General features: G+C 41.0%; 1 protein-coding gene across 1 annotated transcript in view; it reads right to left on the bottom strand.

Moving 5' to 3' along the window:
* Positions 1 to 27,252, bottom strand: part of ATF6 (activating transcription factor 6) — a 208,921-nt gene that overhangs the window by 168,226 nt on the left and 13,443 nt on the right. Inside the window, exons 4-8 of the mRNA XM_045983346.1 lie at positions 25,265 to 25,352; positions 23,102 to 23,208; positions 10,500 to 10,629; positions 9,253 to 9,456; positions 83 to 303 (exon numbers count right to left, since the gene is read on the bottom strand). Coding sequence (XP_045839302.1) covers positions 83 to 303; positions 9,253 to 9,456; positions 10,500 to 10,629; positions 23,102 to 23,208; positions 25,265 to 25,352 — 750 coding nt within the window. The remainder of the gene's footprint in view (positions 1 to 82; positions 304 to 9,252; positions 9,457 to 10,499; positions 10,630 to 23,101; positions 23,209 to 25,264; positions 25,353 to 27,252) is intronic.

Here is a 27,252-nt window from a genome sequence, read left to right as displayed (position 1 = left end):
GCAACAAAAACAAAACAGTGTGGTTTCGTCCCTGTTGACTTTTTCAGTCAGGCATGATAAAGCACGAAGGGGCACCACTCACATCCGAGCCCACGCTTCTCACGGTGCTTTGTAGGACAGGTTTAGTCGCCGCGAGTTTTCCATTCACTGGGCTGTTTGCCACAGGGGCCGGCACCACATTCACCATGTGATTAGGTAGTTGTGTGGCTCCCCCGGCGACAGCAAGGACTGGGGCAGAAGAGGGCAGGGCTCCAGGGGCCTGAAGTTGTACAACCGCAGGCTGGGAGAGCACGACGGTCGGACCTGCGGTGGAGGAAACAGGAAAGGAGTCAGAGTGTGTGTGACCACTATGACAAAGGACAGTGTTTGACATTTAGGTCTCTTTTGTGGACACAAGAGGAGGACACTGAGGGTGTTTAAAACCACCAATTAAAACATAATCAACAGGGGCGCCTGGGTGGCTCAGTGGGTTAAAGCCTCTGCCTTTGGCTCAGGTCATGATCCCAGGGTCCTGGGATCGAGCCCCACATCGGGCTCTCTGCTCAGCGGGGAGCCTGCTTTCTCCTCTCTCTCCCTGCCTGCCTCTCTGACTAGTTGCAATCTCTGTCTATCAAATAAATAAATAAAATCTTTAAAAAAAAAACATAATCAACAGCAGCACACACGCACAGGGACTTCGGATGTTTTGTTTTTAATGGAACCAACTACATTTGTTTCCTCTGAAGTTATCATGAACAATGTATGTCCACATTTTTTCTCAACTATATTCAAGTCAAACTTGCTGAGTTACACATAGATTTCTCTATTAACCACTGAAATTTATCAGTGCCAAGAAGTATTTTTCATATTATAAATAATGAATCTTTTATCCTGAGCACTGAGAGCCACGTATTTTAAATTAACAGGATTTAAAACTACAGCACCAAAAATATACAAATGGAGATGCGGTGACTCAATATGGGGCAGCACAGGGACTACAAGTATCAAAAATGTTAAAACTTGCAGTAATACCTCCCAAAGCCGAGATCTGGACGAATCCCAAGTATCTACTAACTGATGAATGGACAAAGAACAAGCGTCCTATATGAGCAATGGAATACTATTTCGCCGTAAAAAAGATGAGATCTTGCCATCTGCAAAAACATGGATGGATCTAGACACGATTCTGCTAAGTGAAATAAGTCCAAGAAAGACAAACATGTGTGGAATTTAAGAAACAAATGAACAGAGAAAAGGGACAGACAACAATAAAAACAGACTCCAGGGACACCTAGGCGGCTCAGTCATCTAAGCGTCAGACTCTCGCTCTCAGCTGGAGTCGTAATCTCAGGGCCATGAGAACAAGTTCTGTGTCAGGCTCCAAGTTGGGTGTGGGGCCTGCCTGGGATTCTCTCTTTCCCTCTCCCTCTGCCACCCTTGCCCCACTGCCCATTCATACTCTGTCTCTAAAAAAATAGAAGCAAAAAATTAAAAAAAACAAAACCCAGGGGCGCCTGGGTGGCTCAGTGGGTTAAAGCCTCTGCCTTCGGCTCAGGTCATGGTCTAGGGGTCCTGGGATCGAGCCCCGCATCGGGCTCTCTGCTCCGCAGGGAGCCTGCTTCCTCCTCTCTCTCTGCCTGCCTCTCTGCCTGCTTGTGATCTCTGTCTGTCAAATAAATAAAATATTAAAAAAACAAAACAAAAACAAAACAAAAACAAACAAAACCCAGACTCTTAAAGAGAACTGGTGGCTGCCAGCAGGGAGGTGGGCAGGTGAAACAAAGGGGATGAAGAGTGACACTTACTGCGATGAGCACTGAGTCACAAGCATAATTGTTCAGTCATTACACTGCACACCCGAAGCTATGTTAATTATACTCAATTAAAAATATACTTTTTTAAATGAAGTTGTTCACAATGTCCTTATTTAAAAAAACACTGAGGGGCACCTGGGTGGCTCAGTGGGTTAAGCCTCTGCCTTCGGCTCAGGTCATGATCTCAGGGTCCTGGGATCGAGCCCCGCATCGGGCTCTCTGCTCAGCAGGGAGCCTGCTTCCCCCTCTCTCGCTGCCTGCTGCTCTGCTTACTTGTGATCTCTCTCTCTCTGTGTCAAATAAATAAAGAAAATCTTCAAACAAACAAACAAACATTAAAACCATTTGAAATGAGTTCACAGTGAATAAGCACAGGAAACAAATCTGTAACTTAAAATAGTCTGTAGATAATACCAACTCCCCCTACACACACAAAATGGCCTCTAAATCTTTTTCTTAAATCTTCACATTTAACATTATTTTTTAAATTACTAATCTGAGGAGACTTAGTATCATTAAACTAAAGAAGACTCCCATGACTCAGGGCTTTGGTCTCTTAGAAATCTCACTTGCCTACTGAATGCTTCCTTTCAGATCTGGCCAATTTTACAAGGTGCTGAAAGCCTCCCCCAACATCCACAGCTGCTTGGGCCTATCCAGCAAAAAAAAAGTACTACAGTAACCAGCAACTACAATTACATAAATATTTATAATTCTTCTTCAAGGCAGGAAAAAAAAGGCATTCTACTTCCAGAGAGTGTAACACAACCCACGTAAAATTCAGCTTGGTATTTCAAAGGATCAAGAAAAACTAAAAATCTAAATAATACTTTAGAACACCTGTTTGTAAAGAACACCTGTTTAGCTTAAAAAAAAAAAGATCACTTCTATAAAATCAAAATCTTTATGTTTCACATGGCCCCAAAACGCACACTAAAACTAGAGTTTAGTTCACAGCATTTTATCCCACATAAAAAAATAAAACTTCATAGATTTTTAATATGTGTAATTTATTTCGATAAAAGTGATCTCTAAACATTTTTATCTTTTTTCCCCCGGAAAAACTTCTTTTATGAAATAAAAACATTTAAATGAGGAGATGACTCATAAGCAGATATAAATATGCTTAGGCCAAATATTCAAATAAGAATATAAAATAAAAAGCTCAAGACCAGGTGTAAGGTTTCCTTTTTTTTTTTTAAGATTTTATTTAGGCAGAGAGGCAGGCAGAGAGAGAGGAAGAAGCAGGCTCCCTGCTGAGCAGAGAGCCCAATGTGGTGCCCCGGTGTAAGGTTTCTTAATAACACTTATTATTAAGAAATTACAGTCTAGGGGCACCTGGGTGGCTCAGTGGGTTAAAGCCTCTGCCTTCGGCTCAGGTCATGATCCCAGGGTCCTGGGATCGAGCTCCACATCGGGCTCTCTGCTCAGCAGGAAGCCTGCTTCCTCCTCTCTCTCTGCCTGCCTCTCTGCCTACTTGTGATCTCTGTCTGTCAAATAAATAAATAAAATCTTAAAAAAAAAAAAAAAGATATTACAGTCTAATACAAATGGCTAACAGACATGTGAAAAATGTTCATTATCATTAGCCATCACGGAGATTCAAATGAAAACCACATTGAGATACCACCTGACACCAGTTAGAATGGCCAAAATCAACAAGACAGGAAACAACATGTGTTGGAGAGGATGTGGAGAAAGGGGAACCCTCTTAAACTGTTGGTGGGAATGCAAGCTGGTGTAGCCACTTTGGAAAACAGTGTGGAGATTCCTCAAGAAATTAAAAATAGAGCTTCCCTATGACCCTGCAATTGCACTACTGGGTATTTACCCCAAAGATACTGATGTAGTGAAAAGAAGGGCCATCTGTTCCCCAGTGTTGATAGCAACAATGGCCACAAGTCAACAAACTGTGGAGAGAACCAAGATGCCCTTCAGTGGACAAATGGATAACAAAGATGTGGTCCATATATACAACGGAGTATTATGCCTCCACCAGAAAGGATGAACACCCAACTTTTGTATCAACATGGACGGATCTGGAAGAGATTATGCTGAGTGAAGTAAGTCAAGCAGAGAAAATCAATTATCATATGGTTTCACTTACTTGTGGAGCATAAGGAATAACATGGAGGACACTGGGAGATGGAGAGGAGAAGGGAGCTGGGGGAAATGGGAGTGGGGAGATGAAGCATGAGAGACTGTGGACTCTGAGAAACAAACTGAGGGTTTGGGAGGGGAGGAGATGGGGGTCGGATGAGCCTGGTGGTGGGTATTATGGAGGGCACCTATTGCATGGAGCACTGGGTGTGGTACATAAACAATGAATTCTGGAACACGGAAAGAAATAAAAAAGAAAAAAAAATTACAGTCTAGGGGATGCTGGGTGGCTCAGTTGTTTAAGCGCTCGACTCTTGATTTCCGCTCAGGTCATGATCTCCGGGTCATGAGACTGAGCCCCATGTAGAGTACCAAGCTCAGCAGGGAGTCTGCTTAAGATTTTCTCTTGCTCTGCTCCTCCCCCACTCACTTGCACACTGCCATACTCTCTCAAATAAATAAAATCCTTTTTTTTTTAAGATTTTATTTACTTCAGGGGAACTGGGTGGCTCAGTGGGTTAAGCCTCTACCTTCGGCTCAGGTCATGATCTCAAGGTCCTGGGATCGAGTCCCACATCAGGCTCTCTGCTTGGAGGGGAGCCTGCTTCCCCCCTCTCTCTGCCTGCCTCTCTGCCTACTTGTGATCTCTATCTGTCAAATAAATAAATAAAATCTTTAAAAAAAAAAAAGATTTTATTTATTCCACTGAGCCACCCAGGTGCCCCCTCAAATAAATAAAATCTTAAAAAGAAAGAGAAGAAAGAAAGTACAAACCAGAAGAAGACACACTCATCATTATGTAAACCTTAAATCAAGTGACCACTCTTCTTTAATATCAAAAAGTATCATGGTCACCCAAGATGATCATGGCTGTCCTTTCAGTTTTAGGACTGAGAAAATACATGATGAGAAAAGGCTATTAAGAACTTAGTAACATGGGCGCCTGGGTGGCTCGGTGGGTTCAAGCCTCTGCCTTTGGCTCAGGTCATGAACTTAGGGTCCTGGGATCAAGTCCCGCATCGGGCTCTCTGCTCAGCGAGGAGCCTGCTTCCCTCCCTCTGCCTGCCTCTCTGCCTACTTGTGATCTCTGTCTGTCAAATAAATAAATAAAATCTTTAAAGAAAAAAAAAAAAAAAGAACTTAGTAACAGGGGCACCTGGGTGGCTCTGTGAGGCTGAGACTCTTGATCTCGGCTCATGTCTTGATCTCAGAGTCATGAGTTCAAGCCCCACATTTACTTAAAAAAACAACCACAACAAAAGCCTAGTAACAATTTAAAATAAATTTGTAGTTTCCTAATCTGAACTACAGCCACAAAAACTTTAAAAATAGGAATACAAAAATATATAAAACAAATTATTCAGGCTACAAAAAAAACCTGCCAGCATATGGGTTTGCAGAGGCCTTGCAAAATGCCAAAGGCTACTATTCGCAGCACCCATTCCCTGGGGTCCACAGTCTGTAGTGTGGGAACCACTGAGTTAAACCAATACTCTGAGAAGAGCATTGTGGGAAGCAGTGTTCCACATCTTCTCAGTTTAAAGATTACAATAAAAAGATCCCAAAACAAAACACTGCTCAGTGAACTTCGGGATTACTCCAGAGAGCAGAGGAGGTGGTAAAAGTACAGAATTAAACATTTCAAAGAAAGGATCATACTTCTAGCTGCAGTTAACACACGCAAATGGCTTCGCACTATTTCTTAAAACCAATTTAGAAAAGTAACCCAAGTCTGTACTGTCCATTGCGTAGTTATCACCATCTCCTTGCTGAGAGAACTGCTCATGGAGGGAGGGAGATGGGGCAGCATGAGGCAGGGTCCGTGTACCCAAGCGGCTCCCAGCCCAAGCAGGCCACTGCTGCCTCCTGTCTTCTGCGATGAACATCCCATGGTGCCCAGCTACCCTCAAATCACCTAGCAGCATCTAACTCTAGGATCCTCTAAATATTCCAGGCATGCCAGGGTTCAAGACAGAACAGGGAAAAACTTCTATTATAACATGTTCAAGAAAACAAAAAACTCTTGTGGTGACTTGCTAAACCCTGGCCCGCTGGATGCTCAGCAATCACAGAACGCATTACAAAGCACTGTTCTGGGCAGCTGAACACAGGAACACTGTCCCAGTATGAAAAGGACAAAGGGCAGTCAAAAAGGACAACCGTGGGGCACCTGGGTGGCTCAGTGGGTTAAAGCCTCTGCCTTCAGCTCAGGTCATGAAACCAGGGTCCTGGGATCGAGCCCCGCATTGGGCTCTCTGCTCAGTGGGGAGCCTGCTTCCCCCTCTCTCTCTGGCTGCTTGTGATTTCTTGTCAAACAAATAAATAAAATCTTAAAAAAAAAAAAAAAAAAAGGACAACCGTAGGGCTATTTATCCACTGCAGCACGCTCAGAATCCTTTCAGACATGACATACCTTAATGGTGTGTCCACCCTTAACGGTATGTCCTTACCTTACAGGTAATCACCCTTAATGGAACCCCCAGAACACAGCTAGATTCAATGCTGAATACTTCTGACTCTGTATGACTCACCAAGTGTGACAGGCATTCTTCCTTTTCAACTTTCTTCAAAGATTTCAAACTATGTATCACACATTTATTGAATGCCTACTTTGTCTAAAATAACATAGCTGTGTGACTTGGGGTAAATGATTCCTCTGTGTCTTAATGGTCTCGTCTATAAAATGCAGACAGTAATAGTACCTATTCTCAGAGCCAGTGTAATGATTAAATGAGATAATGCACTTAAACACAACAGTGCCGCACAGTAAGAGCGTCAATGTTAGCTATTACTTACTATTATTAATTTCCATTTCTATACGGTAACAGCTTCTGTAAGGGCACTACACATATTATTAACTCGTTAGTTCTCACAGTCACTGTTATTTATTTTTGTAAATATGTTAACTCCCCAATTAGACAGAATTCTGGAGATCAAGGAGCACATCGGCACATTCTTTTAGAGGCAATCTAGTAGCATGACCAATTGCACAGACCTTGAGCCAGACCACCCGGGCTCCAGTTCTGCCTCCACCTCTCAGGAGCAGAATAACCTGGGGCAGGTTAGTTTACCTCCATCCTCCATTTCAATGATTTGCACTACCACCTACCTAACAAGCCCAAGACATAGGACACATTCCTCTCTATCCTCCATCCCTTTTCTAAACCATCCAACTGCCAAGCTTGCGATTCTACACTTTTTAACCTCTGCACCCTCTATCCTGGCTCTCCACTTTCACAGACACACCAGGCTTTCATCATGTCTCACCTGCACTCCTCCTAACAGCCTTAATGGATGTACAGGACTTGAGTTACAGAAGTTGTTTCAGGCAGACAGAATGGTCTGAGCCAAGAAACTAGGAAAAAGGAGAGAATTCAAGGGACAGTGGCCAGATTGGTTGGGCTAGAAGAGGAAGTTGGGTTTATAAAAAGGAGTGATTATAATGTAAAGTTAGAAAATGAAACTGGGGCCAAACCACGGTGGGCTTTACTTCCAAGTTAGAGAATGTGAAATTAATCCTAGAAAAATAAGTTCTTTTTTAATAGTAAAGTATTCACTACTGACACTTACATTGATTAACAATAAAATGACTCTCCTGCATTTCCCCTCTACCACTTTATTTCAAATAAATGGAAGACGTACACTTAAATCTGTATGTTATAAGAACACCAACTCTCTGGACTGTACCAGAAAAACACACAAGTGCCTTATACTAGCAAACATAAATACTATCTTCAGAAAATGAGCAGGCACTGACGTTCTGAATAACGCATGACTCAGGTTTCTGAACAACGTATGACTCGGGTTTCTGAACCTGATAAACTGCTCAGAAAAGAATGGTTTGTCTTCTATCACTTGAACATGGTCTGCTAAGAGAAAATTCTCAGGAATACCCCTTGCTTCACACACTAGTCATATTAATGGCCAGCTTTCGCTTTTTACACTTGTGTTTTAAGAACTTATGGAAACCATAATGAGGTTCTTCACAAGTTTAAATTCTTAGCCTTACACTGAAAAAATAAAATAAAATTATTAAAAAATAAATTCATTCATTCATTCATTCATTCTTAGCCTTTGGGAAGACACAGACCCTTCTGAGATCCTGATGAAAGTTTTGGAGACTATCCTGAGAAAAGTCCACACATACAATAAATCTTACATTTTATTTCAAGTTATGAACACTTAACATCCATTCACAGACAAGAACACCTCTTCTATAGGACTGCTATCTCTCACATGAAAAAAGCAGCAGTTCTGACCCTGTACAGAAAGGGCTGGTATTCCAGGTCTGTCTAGGGTTCTGGTAGACTTTGATGGATTTTTCACTGACTCGTCCAATCTCCACCTAGTTCTTCTCTTTATCAATGTTATATTGTCCATGACCTTAGAATAAAACAAAACTAACAGAGTAACTAGAAATCAAATTTATGACCTTGCTCTCATTAAAACTTGATCTTCTTGCTCCAAAGAAAGGAACTGACAATCTAGAGCTGGAAACATCGCCATGGAAGAAACATTTGTTTACAATCCATACACCATTGAGACCTAGCCCTAAATCCGGGGCAAGAGCGTCGATCAGGTTCTCCTGTACTCCTGTGTACACCCATCAGTATGAGGAGAATGACAGATAATCTGCCTAAGACATCTCCACATGCAAATGATTCCTGTATCTGTGCACCACCAAATCCTCAAGCATTTTCAATACTACAATTCGTGTAGAGTTGAGGATGGGAGGCCATCTGGTGGACACAATATAGAAATACACATTTTCTTAACTGTGAAGACAAGAGTTGAGCTCTCTTCCTCATGCCCTCACTCAAGATCACATTTACTAAAGCATGCTGCCTCTGTAGGGATGAAGAGCCTCATGCTATCACCGAAACTCACCTATAGACCCGTCACGCTATTTACATACTGACCTCTCCTTAAAAACAAGAGTTCAGGGGCATCTGGGTGGCTCAGTGGGTTAAAGCCTCTGCCTTCAGCTCAGGTCACGAATCCAGGGTCCTGGGATCGAGCCCCGCATCGGGTTCTCTGCTTAGTGGGAGGCCTGCTTCCTCCTCTCTCTATCTGCCTGCCTCTCTGCCTACTTGTGATCTCTGTCAAATAAATAAATAAAATCTTTAAAAAAAAAATTGTAAGAAAAAAGTAGTATCTGATATCATTCATCTGGATAGCTATCTCCCTTGTTAGGACAGGAACCACATGTTAGTCATCTCCGTCACATCCTCAAAAACCAAGGACAATTCCTGGCACCCAGCCTGTGCTCAGAAATTATAACCTGAGTTAAAACAAATGACATGACACAAGCCTCAGTGGCACTAATTAAACTACACAGCCTCCAGTTCCACTCAGGTACCTTTAGTGGGCGCAGGATGTATGCTGATAATTGGCTGCTGCTTTGCCAATGGCACAAGCGTGGGTAATGTCTGAATAATGATGGTTTTCGCGGGAACGCCGGAGTTCGTCTGAGTCTTGGGTGCTGCTGGAAGTAATAATGGCTTGGGCTGAACTGAAGGTTTTGAATTTATCTGAATTTTTTTCTTTGGAGTCAGTCCATTTTCTGGAGAAAATCCAAACAAACCAGAGATCATTGTGAAAGCAATTCCTAGAAAACAGATTCTATGATACACCTTTTTCTACACATGATCTAGACCTCTGAGTAACTGTCCCTACCCAGAGTTTAAGCCTAGCTACTCTATAACTTAATGGACTAAAGAAAACTCCTTCATCTGAGGTCTACCCCTTTTTTTGAGGTGTAACTGACATATAAATTATATTAATTTCAGGGGTACAACATGATTTGATATTTGTATCACAAAAGGATCACCACGAGAAATCTAGTTAACATCTGCTACCACAGTTACAAATTTTTTTTCTCGTGATGAAAACTTGTAAGATCTAATCTCTTAGCAATCAAACAGACAACACAGTACCACGAACCATAGGCACCGTGCTGTTCATTACACCGTCATGACTTATTTACTATGGAAGTCCAATGAGCCTTCCTTTCTGACCACACTGACGGTCAAAATGATGATTTTCGTTGGAATGACCACACTGCAGCTCTGGGATATTTGAACAGGTAAAGGAGAATAGCTAAAATCACTGAATAAGGCCTGAAGATTAAGAAGTAATAAATGTTGGGGCTCCTGGGTGGCTCAGTGGATTGGGCCACTGCCTTTGGCTCGGGTCGTGATCTCAGGGTGCTGGGATCGAGCCCCGCATCGGGCTCTCTGCTCAGCGGGGAGCCTGCTCCTCTCTCTCTCTCTGCCTGACTCTGCCTACTTGTGATCTCTCTCTCTGTCAAATAAATAAAATCTTAAAAAAAAAAAATAAGTAATAAATGTCACACCCAAATGGCCCTCACATTCAGTATCTTCACCTGAATCCTTGAATTCTCTCCTGAAGATGATGAGGCCTATATCTACTTTAAAGCATTTTTCACCCATAAAGACAATACAGCCAAAGAAGACAGGTCCACTTGTTTAAAAACAAGAAGCCAGCTTAATAAACATGCACTTAATCCAACATTTTCTTTTAAAAAATGGAACCTAAGTTCAGTGCAAATTAGAAAGAACAGAGGATAGGAGACGGGAGTCATACCAGTTTTGCTCCTGGGACCAACGATGGGTTTATCTTCTTTCAGGGGCTCTGCTGAGGAGGGACTGTGAGAGCTTTCACCATAAAGGGAAAGGGGAGACATCTGGGAAGGAGAAGACAAATCCAACTCCTCCTACAGCAAAATAAAATACAAATAAGTTCATGGAGAAGAATGTAATTCTTGAACAGAAAATGGCTTCGAGAGGCAAGATCCATACATAAACAGATAAACAATCAAGGACAACTTCAAGGCAAAGGTGTGATGTATGAGAAACTTTACATACTGAGTAATAAGAGACTGTGGATAAAGTAACATTATCCATCAATACAAGAGGAAAAATAATGCAAATTGCAGAGGATGCCTAAGTCATCCTCTTGTATTTCCTCCCACACACTTCTGTTTACTTGGTTCCTAGCCATACAAACATTTGGTATAAGACTAAGGTTAAAATGCCAATATCCTTTCCTCCAATCTCTAATTTAGTAGTCTTATAAGAAACTCAAATCAAGTAATTCTTACTATTTTTCTTTTTCATTTATTAACACCACCTTTGTCCCAAATATTTTGAAAAAAAGACAAACATTGAAAGGAACAGGGCTATTTTCTTTTATTTAATGGGTGAATTGTTAATACAGAGATGTATAAAGATAACATTTTCCGAGACTTTTAACATTCAGATCTAAATACAAATCTCTTTGTGGCCTTAGATACTTAAAAGTATTTCTTAACATTAAAAAAAAACAAAAAAAAAACCACAAAAAAATTAGGGCACCTGGGTGACTCAGTGGTTAAAGCCTCTGCCTTCGGCTCAGGTCATGATCCCAGGGTCCTGGGATTGAGCCCCTCATCTCAGCAGGGAGCCTGCTTCCCCCTCTCTCTCTGCCTGCCTCTGTGCCTACTTGTGATCTTTGTCTGTCAAATAAATAAATAAAATCTTAAAAACAAAAAAAGCCTAGGCATAATTGCATAGCCAATGTCATACTTAATGGTGAAATACTAAATACAATACCATTAAAGTCAGAATAAGAAACATAACTGCTTTTTCTATAATTCTAGCAAACATCATAATACTAAAAAATGGAATAAAAGGAGTAAGTATTAAAATAGAAGAGACAGAAGTGCTTTTGTAAGGTGACATGCTGTCTACTTGGAACACATATAAAAACCAATTAAAAAAACACTTCACAATGAAAATATTGTCTGAATAATCACTTAAAAATATAATAAAAAAGATTTCACCCACAAGAGCTATAACAATTATAAAATACCTAGGAGTTAATTTTCTAAGGAATGTACGGGGCCCATATAAAGAAAATTTCAAAACTTAACTGAGATACATAAAAGATATCTTGACTAAGGCACCACCAACCTAAGATATTTTTTAACAGAATGACTGCAAAGGTGATACAACTGGAAAAACTGATTCACTTAGAGAAAATTAAGACTAGATCCCTAACTAAAACCACACAGTAAGGTAGACTCTAAAGGCATTAAGAAGGGATGCTTGGGTGGCTCAGCTGGTTAAGCATCTGCCTTTGGCTCAGGTCATGATACCAGGGTCCTGGGATCAAGCCCCATATTGGGCTCTCTGCTCAGCAGGAAGCCTGCTTCTCCCTATCCCTCTGCAGCTCTGCCTACTTGTGCTGTCTCTCTGTCAAATAAATAAATCAAATCTTTAAAAAAAAAAAAAAAAAGAAAGAGATCTTATTTATTTGATAGAGAGAGAAAGCAAGAGCAGAAACACAAGGAGGGCGAGTGGGAGAGGGAAAGCTGGCTTCCTGTGGAGCACGGATCCCAACGTGGGGCTCAAACCCAGGACCTTGGAATCATAACCTGAGCCAAAGGCAGACACTTAATGACTGAGCCACCTAGGAGCCCCTAAATAAATAAAATCTTTTAAAAAATAAAAAATTCGGGGCACCTGGCTGGTTCAGTGAGTTAAACCTCTCTGCCTTTGGCTTGGGTCATGATATCAGGGTCCTGGGATCGAGCCCCACATCGCAATTTCTGCTCAGCAGGGAGCCTGCTTCCATCTCTCTCTGCCTGCCATTTGTGATCTTTGCTGTCAAATAAATAAATAAAATCTTTTTTAAAATAAAAAAATAAAATTTTAAAAATTAAAAATAAAAATTCAATTCAATTTTTTAAAAAAAGGTATTAAGAAATCTTGGGGCACATGGGTGGCTCAGTCAGTTAAGCCTCTGCCTTCAGCTCATGTCGTGATCCAGGTGTCCTGGATCAAGTCCTACATCAGGCTCCCTACTCAGCAGGGAGTCTGCTTCTTCCTCTAACCCTCACCTCACTCCCTCTCACAAATACATAAATTAAATCTTTAAAAAATAATAAATAAAGGCATTAAGAAATCTAAATATGAAAGGTAAACCACGCAGTTAATAGAAAAAAATGCAGAACATCTTTGTGGCCTACAAGCAGAGAAAGACTTCTTTAAAAAAAACTTCAAAAATAAACCAAAAGGGCAAAAGGAAAAAAAGATGAATCTGAGTATTGAGAATTAGAAATTCTACTCAATAAAGACTGCAAAGCTAATATATAATAAAAGGTAAAAAGATATATGCAGGAGTGCCTGGGTGGCTCAGTCGGTTAAGCGTCTGCCTTTGGCTCAGGTCATGATCCCAGTGTTGGGACCAAGTCCTGCACTGGATTCTCTGCTCAGAGGACAGCCTGCTTCTCCCTCTCTCTCTGCCCCACCCCCTGCTTGCGCATGCTCGCTCACCCCCTTTCTCTCTCTCAAATAAATAAAACCTTTAAAAAAAAAAAAAAGATACATTTCCTATCTACACCCAGTAAAGTTACTATCTCAAATACAGAAGGAGTTCTTACAAGTGGGTAAGAAAAAGACAACTCAATAGAAAAACTGGCAAAGGATAGGAATGAATAATTCAGAGAAGAAAAAATATCCAAATCCAAAAGGCCATGTGATGTTGAAACAATCAGTAATCAAAGATAAATGAATTAAAACAAAACAAACAATAAAAGATTTACACCATCTGGCAAAAATTAGAAGGCCAGGCAACGCTGAGCATTAGCGACGAAGAGAAGCTACAAGGATCCGGAAGCGCTGTGGCCGGGACTTCAGACTACCACGGGTGACCAGAGAGCAAGTGGCAGCACTGGTCCCATGAAGCACGTGCACTCGACCACCCAGCAGTCCCACCCCTGGGCTACATCCCGAAATAGTCCTCACGCAGGCCCATAAAAGGTCATTTCTGACAACGCTCACTGGGACGCAGGTGAAACACGGTAAACACATCCGTGAGTTGCTGTGCAGTTCGATGCAACAGACCATGCACACAGAACAATATGACCTGATCTTAAAAACACTGTGTTGATCTTTCAAAGAAATACAAAGAGATCTAACATAATAACACCATTTACCTAAACTATTTTAAGTACACAGAATTGAAACCAGTGAGAACAAGATGAACTTTACTGAAACCATTCTTTTGATAGTCATTTGGGAAAAGATAAAATTAGATTTGTATCTCACAGCATACACCAGGATAATTTCAAATGGATCAGAGATCTAAGTTAAAAATACAACCTGGGGCACCTGGGTGGCTCAGTGGATTAAGTTCTGCCTTCGGCTCAGGTCATGATCTCAGGGTCCTGGGATCAAGTCCCATGTCGGGCTCTCAGCCTGCTTCCCCCTCTCTCTCTGCCTGCCTCTCTGCCTGCTTGTGATCTCTTTCTGTCAAATAAATAAATAAAATCTTAAAAAAAAAATTGGTGCTGTTCAGGCCTCAATCCTGGGCCACATCTTGTTAAAAAAATAAAAAATTAAATTAAATTATATTTTTAAAAACCCTACGGGACACCTAGGTAGCTCAGTCGAGCATCGAACTCTTGACTTTGACTCAGGTCATGTGTCAGGGTCATGGGATGGAGCCCTGCTTTGGGCTCCAAGCTCAGCAAGGAGTCTGCTTGAGATTCTCTCCCTTCCCCTCTCCCTCGGCACCACTGCTCCATCCCCTTGAGTACACTATCAATATATCTTTAAAAATAAATAAATAAAAATAAAACCTTATAAAAATATATATTAACAGTCACTGAGAAAATATTTCTTGCTCATGAATGGACATAGAAGGCATTAAGCTAAGTGAATTAAGTTGGACTGAGAAAGACAAAGACCAAAGGATTTCACTCATTTGTGGAATATAAAAAACAAATGAATAAACAAACAAGCAAACAAAAATATTCCTTGCTGAGTAATTTTACCCTAAAGCCACTAGATGGGGCATAACAAGAGCAGAGAAAGACCAACATCCATGCGGAGAGACGGGCTAGTAGAGTGTCCGAGTCCAACCTGAGTTGGGTAGAGAGAGTGCTGAGATGTGGATGGGGAGAACACTCCAGCACTGGGAGTCAGAACAGGGTGATAACATCAAAACTGGGTCAGCCTGACTTATCAAAAAGCCCAGTGAAGACATATTAAAAGAACACAGAGGTCTGTGGGAAGGGAGCTGCTCTGGCCAAATCCAGGACAGCATGAGAATCAGAATGATAACAGTTATGGATTACAACCTGTTGAATAAAATAAGAAACCCTGACGTCCACACTGACATAAAGAAGTAAACAGATGAAGTTAAGCTCTGAGGAGAAACTGGACTTTATTTTTTAAACATCATTTTAAAGTACTTCCTTTTTTTTTTTTTTTAAAGTACTTCCTCACAAAATACTTACTTATGGCAAAGCGAGAAAGGACAACCCCACAGTGGGAAAGCCTGGCAGACATTATCTCAGCTAAGTGAACAAAGAGAACGTCACCAGTAATGACAAACTGAAATCGTGTGCCACGTCATCAAAAGTAAATGAGACAGACGCGGCACCACCCCGGTGATATTCCTGCCATGGCTACAAAACCTGAATCTAACCCCTAGGAAAACACCGGACAAACCCAACTGAGGAACATTCTACAAAGTAACTAGTATTTAATCTCCACAAGTGACAAGGTCATGACAGTTGAGGAAGAATAAGTCGTTTGCCTGAAGGAAATGAAAGAGACAAGCCAACCAAACACGATGCTGGATTCTACACGAGGTTCTGTTGCTGGTCTAACAGATATCTCCACGACAACCGGCACAAGCGAAGTGGGAGTTGAGGACTAGGTGAGCGTAATGCGTCCACGTTCGTTTCCTGATGTTAGTGACTGTACCGTGGCTACAGAAGGCACATCCACGCTTGTAGGAAGTAGACAGTGAAGTATTTGGGCGTGATAAGCAGGTTTGCAACTTACTCTCAGATGGTTCAGGGAAAAAAAAGTTATTTGTGGGGCGCCTGGGTGGCTCAGTGGGTTAGGCCTCTGCCTTTGGCTCAGGTCATGATCCCAGGGTCCTGGGATCGAGCCCCACATCGGGCTCTCTGCTCAGCAGGGAGCCTGCTTCCTCCTCTCTCTGTCTGCCTGCCTCTCTGACGACTTGTGATCTCTGTCAAGTAAATAAATAAATAAAATCTTTAAAAAAAAAAAAAAAGAATATTTAAAAAAAAAAGAAAAGTGAATCAAAATTTGAACGGACAGTTCATTAAAAAACAAATACAAATAGGCCTTATACACATGAAATATTTGAGAAGCTGTTCAAGCACACTCAGAATAAAACAAAGAGACAACAAAGCACGCTGTGCAGGAACGATGGGAACACTGGCCCTCTCACACGCTGCTGGTCAGAACACACAACCGCACGACCCCGCAGAGGGAAATCTGGCTATAATCCACACCATTACAAATGGATTCACCCTGAGCTCAACAATCTCAGTTCTATAATTTATCCCAAAGACACCGTGGCGAAAATATGGAGTGACTTATGTAAGACCTTATTCACTACAGTATTATTTGAGCCTGAAAAGGACTGAGAACACAAAGAGTCATCAAATAAGGAAATCCCTAAAGAAAGCATACGTCCACACAGTGGAACACCATGTAGCCATGAAGAAGAATGAGAGAGATCCTGAAACTGGTCTTACCTCCAAGATATACCACTAAGTCACACCAGCAAGGTGCAGACCAAGGTACAGAGTATGCTGCCTTTCATGTAAGGATGGATGGGAAGGAAAGGTCAGAAATCAGGCTTCTGGAGTAGCAGCCTGAGACTACATCAGGTAGCAGGAGATCAGCTCGATAGCTTATCTAAACATTGCAAACACCTACAAATCCAACGGGAGAGCGAAGAGAAGAAGAACAGCAACTCTAGAAACAGAAAATCAACCACTTTCTGAAAGGGGTCTCTTCTGATTTGGTTACAGCGCATTTTTCTGGGGTCTTTGCCACCCTTTTAGTAGTTTATTTGCTCCTTCATATCCTCTTATCTGGACAAAATGACAAGGCGGAAAAAATCACCACAAACAAAAGAACAAGAGACAGTACCGAAGGCTAGGGACCTAATTAACACAGACATTGGTAATATGTCAGATCAAGAGTTCAGAATGACGATTCTGAACATTCTAGCCGGGCTCGAAAAAGGCATGGAAGATATTAGAGAAACCCTCTCTGGAGATATTAAAGCCCTTTCTGGAGAAATTAAAGAACTAAAATCTAACCAAGTTGAAATCAAAAAAGCTACTAATGAGGTGCAATCAAAAATGGAGGCTCTCACTGCTAGGATAAATGAGGCAGAAGAAAGAATTAGTGATATAGAAGACCAAATGACAGAGAATAAGGAAGCCGAGCAAAAGAGGGACAAACAGCTACTGGACCATGAGGGGAGAATTCGAGAGATAAGTGACACCATAAGACGAAACAACATTAGAATAATTGGGATTCCAGAAGAAGAAGAAACAGAGAGGGGAGCAGAAGGTCTATTGGAGAGAATCATTGGAGAGAATTTCCCTAATATGGCAAAGGGAACAAGCATCAAAATCCAGGAGATGCAGAGAACCCCCCTCAAAGTCAACAAGAATAGGTCCACACCCCGTCACCTAATAGTAAAATTTACAAGTCTTAGTGACAAAGAGAAAATCCTGAAAGCAGCCCGAGAAAAGAAATCAGTAACATACAATGATAAAAATATTAGATTGGCGGCAGACTTATCCACAGAGACCTGGCAGGCCAGAAAGAGCTGGCATGATATATTCAGAGCACTCAACGAGAAAAACATGCAGCCAAGAATACTCTATCCAGCTAGGCTATCATTGAAAATAGAAGGAGAGATCAAAAGCTTCCAGGACAAACAAAAACTGAAAGAATTTGCAAACACCAAACCAGCTCTACAGGAAATATTGAAAGGGGTCCTCTAAGCAAAGAGAGAGCCTAAAAGTAGTAGATCAGAAAGGTACAGAGACAATATACAGTAACAGTCACCTTACAGGCTAATAATGGCACTAAATTCATATCTCTCAATAGTTACCCTGAATGTGAATGGGCTAAATGCCCCAATCAAAAGACACAGGGTATCAGAATGGATAAAAAAACAAAACCCATCAGTATGTTGCCTACAAGAAACTCATTTTAGACGCGAAGACACCTCCAGATTTAAAGTGAGGGGGTGGAAAACAATTTACCATGCTAATGGGCATCAGAAGAAAGCTGGGGTGGCAACCCTTATATCAGATCAATTAGATTTTAAGCCAAAGACTATAATAAGAGATGAGGAAGGACACTATATCCTACTCAAAGGGTCTGTCCAACAAGAAGATCTAACCATTTTAAATATCTATGCCCCTAACGTGGGAGCAGCCAATTATATCAACCAATTAATAACAAAATCAAAGAAACACATCAATAATAATACAGTAATAGTAGGGGACTTGAACACTCCCCTCACTGAAATGGACAGATCATCCAAGCCAAAGATCAACAAGGAAATAAAGACCTTAAATGACACACTGGACCAGATGGACATCACAGATATATTCAGAACATTTCATCCCAAAGCAACAGAATACACATTCTTCTCTAGTGCACATGGAACCTTCTCCAGAATAGATCACATCCTGGGTCACAAATCAGGTCTCAACCGGTATCAAAAGATTGGGATCATTCCCTGCATATTTTCAGACCACAATGCTCTGAAGCTAGAACTCAATCACAAGAGGAAAGCTGGAAAGAACCCAAATACATGGAGACTAAACAGCATCCTTCTAAAGAATGAATGGGTTAACCAGGAAATTAAAGAAGAATTGAAAAAATTCATGGAAACAAATGATAATGAAAACACAACAGTTCAAAATCTGTGGGACACAGCAAAGGCAGTTCTGAGAGGCAAATATATAGCGGTACAAGCCTTTCTCAAGAAACAAGAAAGGTCTCAAGTACACAATCTAACCCTACGCGTAAAGGAGCTGGAGAAAGAACAAGAAAGAAACCCTAAACCCAGCAGGAGAAGAGAAATCATAAAGATCAGAGCAGAAATCAACGAAATAGAAACCAAAAAAACAATAGAAAAAATCAATGAAACTAGGAGCTGGTTCTTTGAAAGAATCAATAAGATTGATAAACCCCTGGCCAGACTCATCCAAAAGAAAAGAGAAAGGACCCAAATCAATAAAATCATGAATGAAAGAGGAGAGATCACAACTAACACCAAAGAAATACAGACAATTATAAGAACATACTATGAGCAACTCTACGCCAACAAATTGGACAATCTGGAAGAAATGGATGCATTCCTAGAGACATATAAACTACCACAACTGAACCAGGAAGAAATAGAAAACCTGAACAGGCCCATAACCAGTAAGGAGATTGAAACAGTCATCAAAAATCTCCAAACAAACAAAAGCCCAGGGCCAGACGGCTTCCCAGGGGAATTCTACCAAACATTTAAAGAAGAACTCATTCCTATTCTCCTGAAACTGTTCCAAAAAATAGAAATGGAAGGAAAACTTCCAAACTCATTTTATGAGGCCAGCATCACCTTGATCCCAAAACCAGACAAGGATCCCACCAAAAAAGAGAACTACAGACCAATATCCTTGATGAACACAGACGCAAAAATTCTCGCCAAAATACTAGCCAATAGGATTCAACAGTACATTAAAAGGATTATTCACCACGATCAAGTGGGATTTATTCCAGGGCTGCAGGGTTGGTTCAACATCCGCAAATCAATCAATGTGATAGAACACATTAATAAAAGAAAGAACAAGAACCATATGATACTCTCCATAGATGCTGAAAAAGCATTTGACAAAGTACAGCATCCCTTCCTGATCAAAACTCTTCAAAGTGTAGGGATAGAGGGCACATACCTCAATATTATCAAAGCCATCTATGAAAAACCCACTGCAAATATCATTCTCAATGGAGAAAAACAAAGCTTTTCCGTTAAGGTCAGGAACACGGCAGGGATGTCCATTATCACCACTGCTATTCAACATAGTACTAGAAGTCCTAGCCTCAGCAATCAGACAACAAAAAGAAATTAAAGGCATCCAAATTGGTAAAGAAGAAGTCAAACTATCACTCTTCGCAGATGATATGATACTATATGTGGAAAACCCAAAAGACTCCACTCCAAAACTGCTAGAACTTGTACAGGAATTCAGCAAAGTGTCAGGATATAAAATCAATGCACAGAAATCAGTTGCATTTCTGTACACCAACAACAAGACTGAAGAAAGAGAAATTAAGGAGTCAATCCCATTTACAATTGTACCCAAAACTATAAGATACCTAGGAATAAACCTAACCAAAGAGACTAAGAATCTATACACAGAAAATTATAAAGTACTCATGAAAGAAATTGAGGAAGACACAAAGAAATGGAAAAATGTTCCATGCTCCTGGATTGGAAGAATAAATATTGTGAAAATGTCTATGCTACCTAAAGCAATCTACACATTTAATGCAATCCCTATCAAAATTCCAGCCATTTTTTTCAAAGAAATGGAACAAATAATCCTCAAATTTATATGGAACCAGAAAAGACCTCGAATAGCCAAAGGAATATTGAAAAAGAAAGCCAAAGTTGGTGGCATCACAATTCCGGACTTCAAGCTCTATTACAAAGCTGTCATCATCAAGACAGCATGGTACTGGCACAAAAACAGACACATAGACCAGTGGAACAGAATAGAGAGCCCAGAAATCGACCCTCAACTCTATGGTCAACTAATCTTCAACAAAGCAGGAAAGAATGTCCAATGGAAAAAAGACAGCTTCTTCAATAAATGGTGCTGGGAAAATTGGACAGCCACATGCAGAAAAATGAAATTGGACCATTTCCTTACACCACACACGAAAATAGACTCCAAATGGATGAAGGACCTCAATGTGAGAAAGGAATCCATCAAAATCCTTGAGGAGAACGCAGGCAGCAACCTCTTCGACCTCAGCCGTAGCAACATCTTCCTAGGAACAACGGCAAAGGCAAGGGAAGCAAGGGCAAAAATGAACTATTGGGATTTCATCAAGATCAAAAGCTTTTGCACAGCAAAGGAAACAGTTAACAAAACCAAAAGACAACTGACAGAATGGGAGAAGATATTTGCAAACGACATATCAGATAAAGGGCTAGTATCCAAAATCTATAAGGAACTTAGCAAACTCAACACCCAAAGAACAAACAATCCAATCAAGAAATGGGCAGAGGACATGAACAGACATTTCTGCAAAGAAGACATCCAGATGGCCAACAGACACATGAAAAAGTGCTCCACGTCACTCGGCATCAGGGAAATACAAATCAAAACCACAATGAGGTATCACCTCACACCAGTCAGGATGGCTAAAATTAACAAGTCAGGAAATGACAGATGCTGGAGAGGATGTGGAGAAAGGGGAACCCTCCTCCACTGTTGGTGGGAATGCAAGCTGGTGCAACCACTCTGGAAAACAGCATGGAGGTTCCTCAAAAGGTTGAAAATAGAACTACCCTATGACCCAGCAATTGCACTACTGGGTATTTACCCTAAAGATACAAACATAGTGATCCGAAGGGGCACGTGTACCCGAATGTTTATAGCAGCAATGTTTACAATAGCCAAACTATGGAAAGAACCTAGATGTCCATCAACAGATGAATGGATAAAGAAGATGTGGTATATATACACAATGGAATACTATGCAGCCATCAAAAGAAATGAAATCATGCCATTTGCGACGACGTGGATGGAACTAGAGCGTATCATGCTTAGTGAAATAAGTCAATCGGAGAAAGACAACTATCATATGATCTCCCTGATATGAGGACATGGAGAAGCAACATGGGGGGGTAGGGGGATAGGAGAAGAATAAATGAAACAAGATGGGATTGGGAGGGAGACAAACCATAAATGACTCTTAATCTCACAAAACAAACTGGGGGTTGCTGGGGGGAGGTGGGATTGGGAGAGGGGGAGGGGGCTATGGACATTGGGGAGGGTAAGTGCTATCGTGAGTGCTGTGAAGTGTGTAAACCTGGCGATTCACAGACCTGTACCTCTGGGGATAAAAATACATTATATGTTTATTAAAAAAAAAAAAAAATTTGGAAGGGGAGGCGAACCATAAGAGACTATGGACTCTGAAAAACAACCTGAGGGTTTTGAAGGGTCAGGGGTGGGAGGCTGGGGGAACAGGTGGTGGGTAATGGGGAGGGCACGTTTTGCATGGAGCACTGGGTGTTGTGCAAAAAGAATGAATACTGTTACGCTGAAAAAATAAATAAAATGGGGAAAAAAAAAAAAAGAAATCAGGCTTCTGTAAATATTCCTTGAATAGGTGCACCTGGGTGGTTCAGTGGGTTAAGCCTCTGCCTTCAGCTCAGGTGATGATCTCAGGGTCCTGGGATCGAGCCCCGAGTCGGGCTCTTCGCTCAGTTAGGAGACTGCTTCCCCCTCTCTCTGCCTGCCTCTCTGCCTACTTCTGATCTCTCTGTCTGCCAAATAAATGAATAAAATCTTAAAAAAAAAAAATCCTACTGCCTTAACCGAAGTGAGATGATGATGGCCTTGGTCTGGCAGGAGCATAGAAGGTGAATCATAGAGACATTAACTGGACTGAACTGCCCAGATTTCACAGTTGGCTAGATGTTGAATCTGAAAAGAAGATACCTCTATTTACAGCAGATATAATGTACTCAAATATTAATTTGAATTTTTCTTCTTAAATTTTCCCCTCCCCCATTCAAAAAAGCACCTGAAAAGTACCTTTTCCCACCCTCTGAGCTTTTCTGTGGATGGAAAACAGAGGCCTTTTAAGAAGTTACCAGATTTTTATAAAAGCCTTAGCCCATTCAAAGGTAGAACTAAACATTCCTGAATTAAGAAATCCATTCTAGGCTCTATGGCCACGGTATTACAAATCAGATCATTTTGGAGTCTTTCCTGTCCTCAAAGAAGATATATTCTGACAGGCAGAAGAGAGAGCAGCAGGGAGAGAAGATGGTAAGGAAATAAATAAAAAATACAGAACACTGGTGAAGTGCAAAAAAACCACTGCAACAATGAAATCGTGGAGGCAAGATGAAGGCAAGAACACCGGGGAAGGAGGGCAAAACCAGACCAAGAACTTACGAGCTCTCCCAAGGCCCTTCCTCGAAACTCAGGTTTCTTGGGATGAAATGAGATCATAAGGCTCACGGCAGCATCTCATAAACGGTAAGCGCCTCCACCGTATGCGTATTTCCTAGATGGTTATGACCAACATCACCGGAGAAGACTGGCTACTTACAGGAACATGCTGAGTTGAAGAGTGAGAGTCCACTGACTGCGGAGAGGAGGCCGAATAACTTGACGAGGCCGGAGAAGGTGGCTGAGGTTCTGCCTTAACATCTTTAACTGCAAAACATGAAGTAAAAATGTCCCAATGGACACTATAAACTCAAAATAAAATGAATAAGGAAGAGAGTACAATCTACTCTTAAAATTCAATCATACTGAAGCTAAAGTCACCAAAATGTATCATCAAATGAAAACTCAAGATGCAGAAAACAGTGTATCTAGTCTGCCACCATTGGTGTAATAAATTCCATACGTGTGTATGCGTGTGTCTACTAACGTGCGCCAATTCTCCGGAAGGACAAACATAACAAAGTGGTAACTGTGGTTGTCTCTGGGGAGAACGTGTTGGCTGAGCACCAACAGCTGAAGGAGATATTCTTCTACCCTACAGACTTTTTGCACCTTTTGAATATCATACGACAGATTCCTCTAAAGGTACCTCTTTTTGTACCTTTTGAGTATTATACAATAGATTCCTCCAAAAATAACCTTTAAAAATATAAGAAATCAGAAACCATTATTTTGGAAAACATTTTCGACAATACAATTAAAACTCCCCAAAATGTTTGTATCTTTTGCCAAAATTTATTTATAAAAATTTACTGAGCGGGACACCTAGGTGGCTCAGTGGGTTAAGCCTCTGCCTTCGGCTCAGGTCATGATCTCAGGGTCCTGGGATCGAGCCCCGCATTGGGCTCTCTGCTCAGCGGGGAGCCTGTTTCCCCCTCTCTCTCTCTCTCTGCCTGCCTCTCTGCCTACTTGTGATCTCTCTCTCTCTGTCAAATAAATAAATAAAATCTTAAAAAAAAAAAAATGTATTGAGCAACCACAGCCCAGGCAATGTTTTCCAAAGTTAGCTGCCAAATAGCTAGCATCCCTCATGACTGTAAGGCGCTCTTACCCTTTCCTATCAACAAGTAGCATCTATTTCTCCTCGGTTTGAATCAAGGTAGGCTTAAGGCTTGTTCAACCAACAGAGTATGGAAGTAATGCTACATGATTCCAAGGCTGGGTTACTCAGGCAATGCAGCTTCTACTGTGCCCTGAACGCTCCCATCTGAGCCTCTGAAGTCTGACTACCGTGAGACCACCAAGCTGAAAGGAAGCCTAGCCACACAGGAAGGCCGCGTGCAGCCAACAGCGCTAGCCACAAGTCACTCGGGCCTGGCAAGTGACATGTGAGTGAAGAAACCTTAAGGTAATGCGAGCCCCAACTTTCAAGCTACCTCAAGCTTTCCCAGTTGAGGTCTGGCCATCACAGAGCAGGGCCAAGCCATTCTCGGGGTACCCTGTCCAAATTCCTGACTCTCAGATTCTGGAAGCATAATAAAATGGTTGTTGTTTTAAGCCACTGAGTTTTACAGTAGTTTGTTACATGACAATAGTAACCAGAACACTGGCCCTGGGTAGCCCATATTCTACGAGGGAAGATATGCACTGAGCAAGATACACAAATACATAAAATGGGGGACCGGGACATGCAGGGGTGGGTGGGAGGATGTGCTGGTGATTTACCCACTGTCTCTCAGCTCTTAAGTCTACTGCCTATCTACAGTCTGTGATGCACATTAAGACACGTCTCAGCTGGCTCCCTTTCACGTCCTATCAATGGAGGATACTGGAAAGATACTAAAGCAAAGAGAGGGGAGAAAGGGGTTTCTTCCTCCTCCCATCAGCTTCATCCTACATTTGCTCCAGATCCCAGCTTCTCTCAGCACATCCCAAACCTACTTCATCAGGGCCCCTTAAAGACACTAGCATCAGACAGAGACTGCCCCCTCCACGGAAGTATGTATATCAAATGCAAGGGACCCCTACGCCACCTTCCTAAATTGTGATAATCCCAAGTTTTCTTTGATTCCCTAAATTCGGTCTGGTTCTCAGATAGGTTAACCTCCTATAACGATATTACACAGAATTCAAAATCAGGGTTTCTGATATGACTTCTTTATCATTATGTGACTAACACATAGCTATGAAATTCTTTCCATCCATTTGGGTAGGAAACTTACGTGTGCACTGCCCCATCAGAAGTAATATCTATCCCTGGCTTTTATTAACCCATCAAAGTAGCCCAATTATTAAGATTTTTACCAATGAAATACATCATTACCTGTGCAGAGCTGGTTGTTGATGTCCCAAATGCCTGTTTCCCAAGGCATCAAATCCAAGTCAAAATCAAGATTATCAAAATTGTTTTCCTGTACGTTTCAAATCAGGAAAAGCATATTAGAAGAATAAAATATATAGCTCTAGAAATCAAACTATCAGACACATTTTGCCATAAATAATGTAATTTCTATTACCCAACTCAGTTAAAATAATTTTTCTACATCAATCGGGTCATCTTGAGAATACACATTGCATGGCCTAAAAATAAGCCAATTCACTTATATAAAACACAGCAGGAACAATCAGGGAGGTAATGGACTCAACATCTAAAAGATTCAGTTGGTGTCATTTTCTTCCATGGGAACCAACTTTTACAAGAGTCACAAAATATGTCTTTGTCATAAGGGAGATCCAGCAGAGTACATTTTCCCATTGCCATTGATGAAAACAAATCAAAGCAAATGCCCACTTACAACATCATCTCTATACAGCAACAAGAAGAATATAGATTTTAGCCAACAGACATGCAAGAACTGTAACGAGACTTTAGCTGAACCTTCAGTTATCCCAAATATTAACACGGTTATCTAAGAAAGAAGAGATCCATAGAAGGACGGGTAATTTTCTTCCTTTTTCTACTGTACAGTACCTTTCAAATTCCTAAAATAAAATTTCTAATTTTTTTTTTAATCCTAGAAGGTAAAACTAAGTTTCTCAAACAGAAGTCAACACACTTCTTAGAGGGACTCTTAGTTTCTTCATTTAGATGATAATTTTTTTTACTTAAATATAAGCATATTCTGGGTCATCTGAAGTCATCTTATACTATATACATAAATAAAGTACTGCCACACGCGAGTCTGAGGTCTAGGCAGTGCTATTATCTTAAGTCTCCACGGGTATGGAGACAAGAATAGAAGTAAACAATATACACACAGTACCACAAAGTCAAAGGCGGTCAGTATTAACCTAACATAACAGATAATAAAACAGCAACAGTAAAGAAAGTAAGCCTCAGACCAAAAGTAAAGATTAGTCTTTTAATTATTAACAACCATTTGGTGATAATTTCTAAAATAATATTATTTCAAAATGTCTCTTTTGTGATTTATTTTTATTGAGAACAAAAGGAAAGAAGGGGACAGTTTGATCCCACTGCCCTTAACTAAGTAAATATTGGTACAAGTTGTAGAAAGAGAATGTGTGGACATTCACATGAAAAAAAAAATACTACTGAAACCATGAAAGAACCCCTTTTTAAATCAACCCCCTTTGCTTTTTTCTCTTACTTGAACCTACACAATCAGAAATGAAGCAGCCTTGTATCTTCAGCAACCAAACATATCCTTAAACTTTCTTAACCTAAGAAATGAAGCCTCCTCACAGTACTAGTAATACTTTCTAACTTCCTGGAGTGGGACATGACCCACTCCAGGAAGCTTCTTCCTTGGTATTCAGCCAAAACAGTCAAATACCTTTTAGAGCATAAGACTTTTATCTGTCTAGAAACCTAACAGGCTTATTTTATGTAAAGTGAAACATATTTATGCTTCTATATTCTACATTCTGGCTCTTCTATGATTTCTCATGGGAAACTACTAGCGTGTGGAAGAGAATGACACAATTTTAAAGCTAGAAAGGGCCCTAAGACACCATCTAATCCAATCCCTTAACTTCGTACTAGAAAAACTAAGGAACTGAAAGACTGTCTTGTGTAAAGTAAGGATGTTAGTTACAAAATGAGGATCATATTTCACTGAACCTTTCAAATTTTAACTACAGTATGGTAACTTGGTAGTTTTAGCCATAGAGGCTGTAAATGAATATCAGTTGCTTAGGCAACCCCCCAATATTTAAAGCCAATCTGGGGCACGTGAGGGGCTCGGTCAATTAAGTGTCTGCCTTTGGCTCTGGTCATGATCCTGGGGCCATAGAATTGAGCCCCTCACTCGGCTCCCTGCTCAGTTGGGAGCCTGCTTCTCCCTCTCG

This window comes from Meles meles, chromosome 17 (genome assembly GCF_922984935.1).
Source record: "Meles meles chromosome 17, mMelMel3.1 paternal haplotype, whole genome shotgun sequence".
Taxonomy (NCBI): domain Eukaryota; kingdom Metazoa; phylum Chordata; class Mammalia; order Carnivora; family Mustelidae; genus Meles; species Meles meles.
Note: the sequence above shows the minus strand (reverse complement) of the source record. Positions and strands in the feature narration are given on the sequence as shown.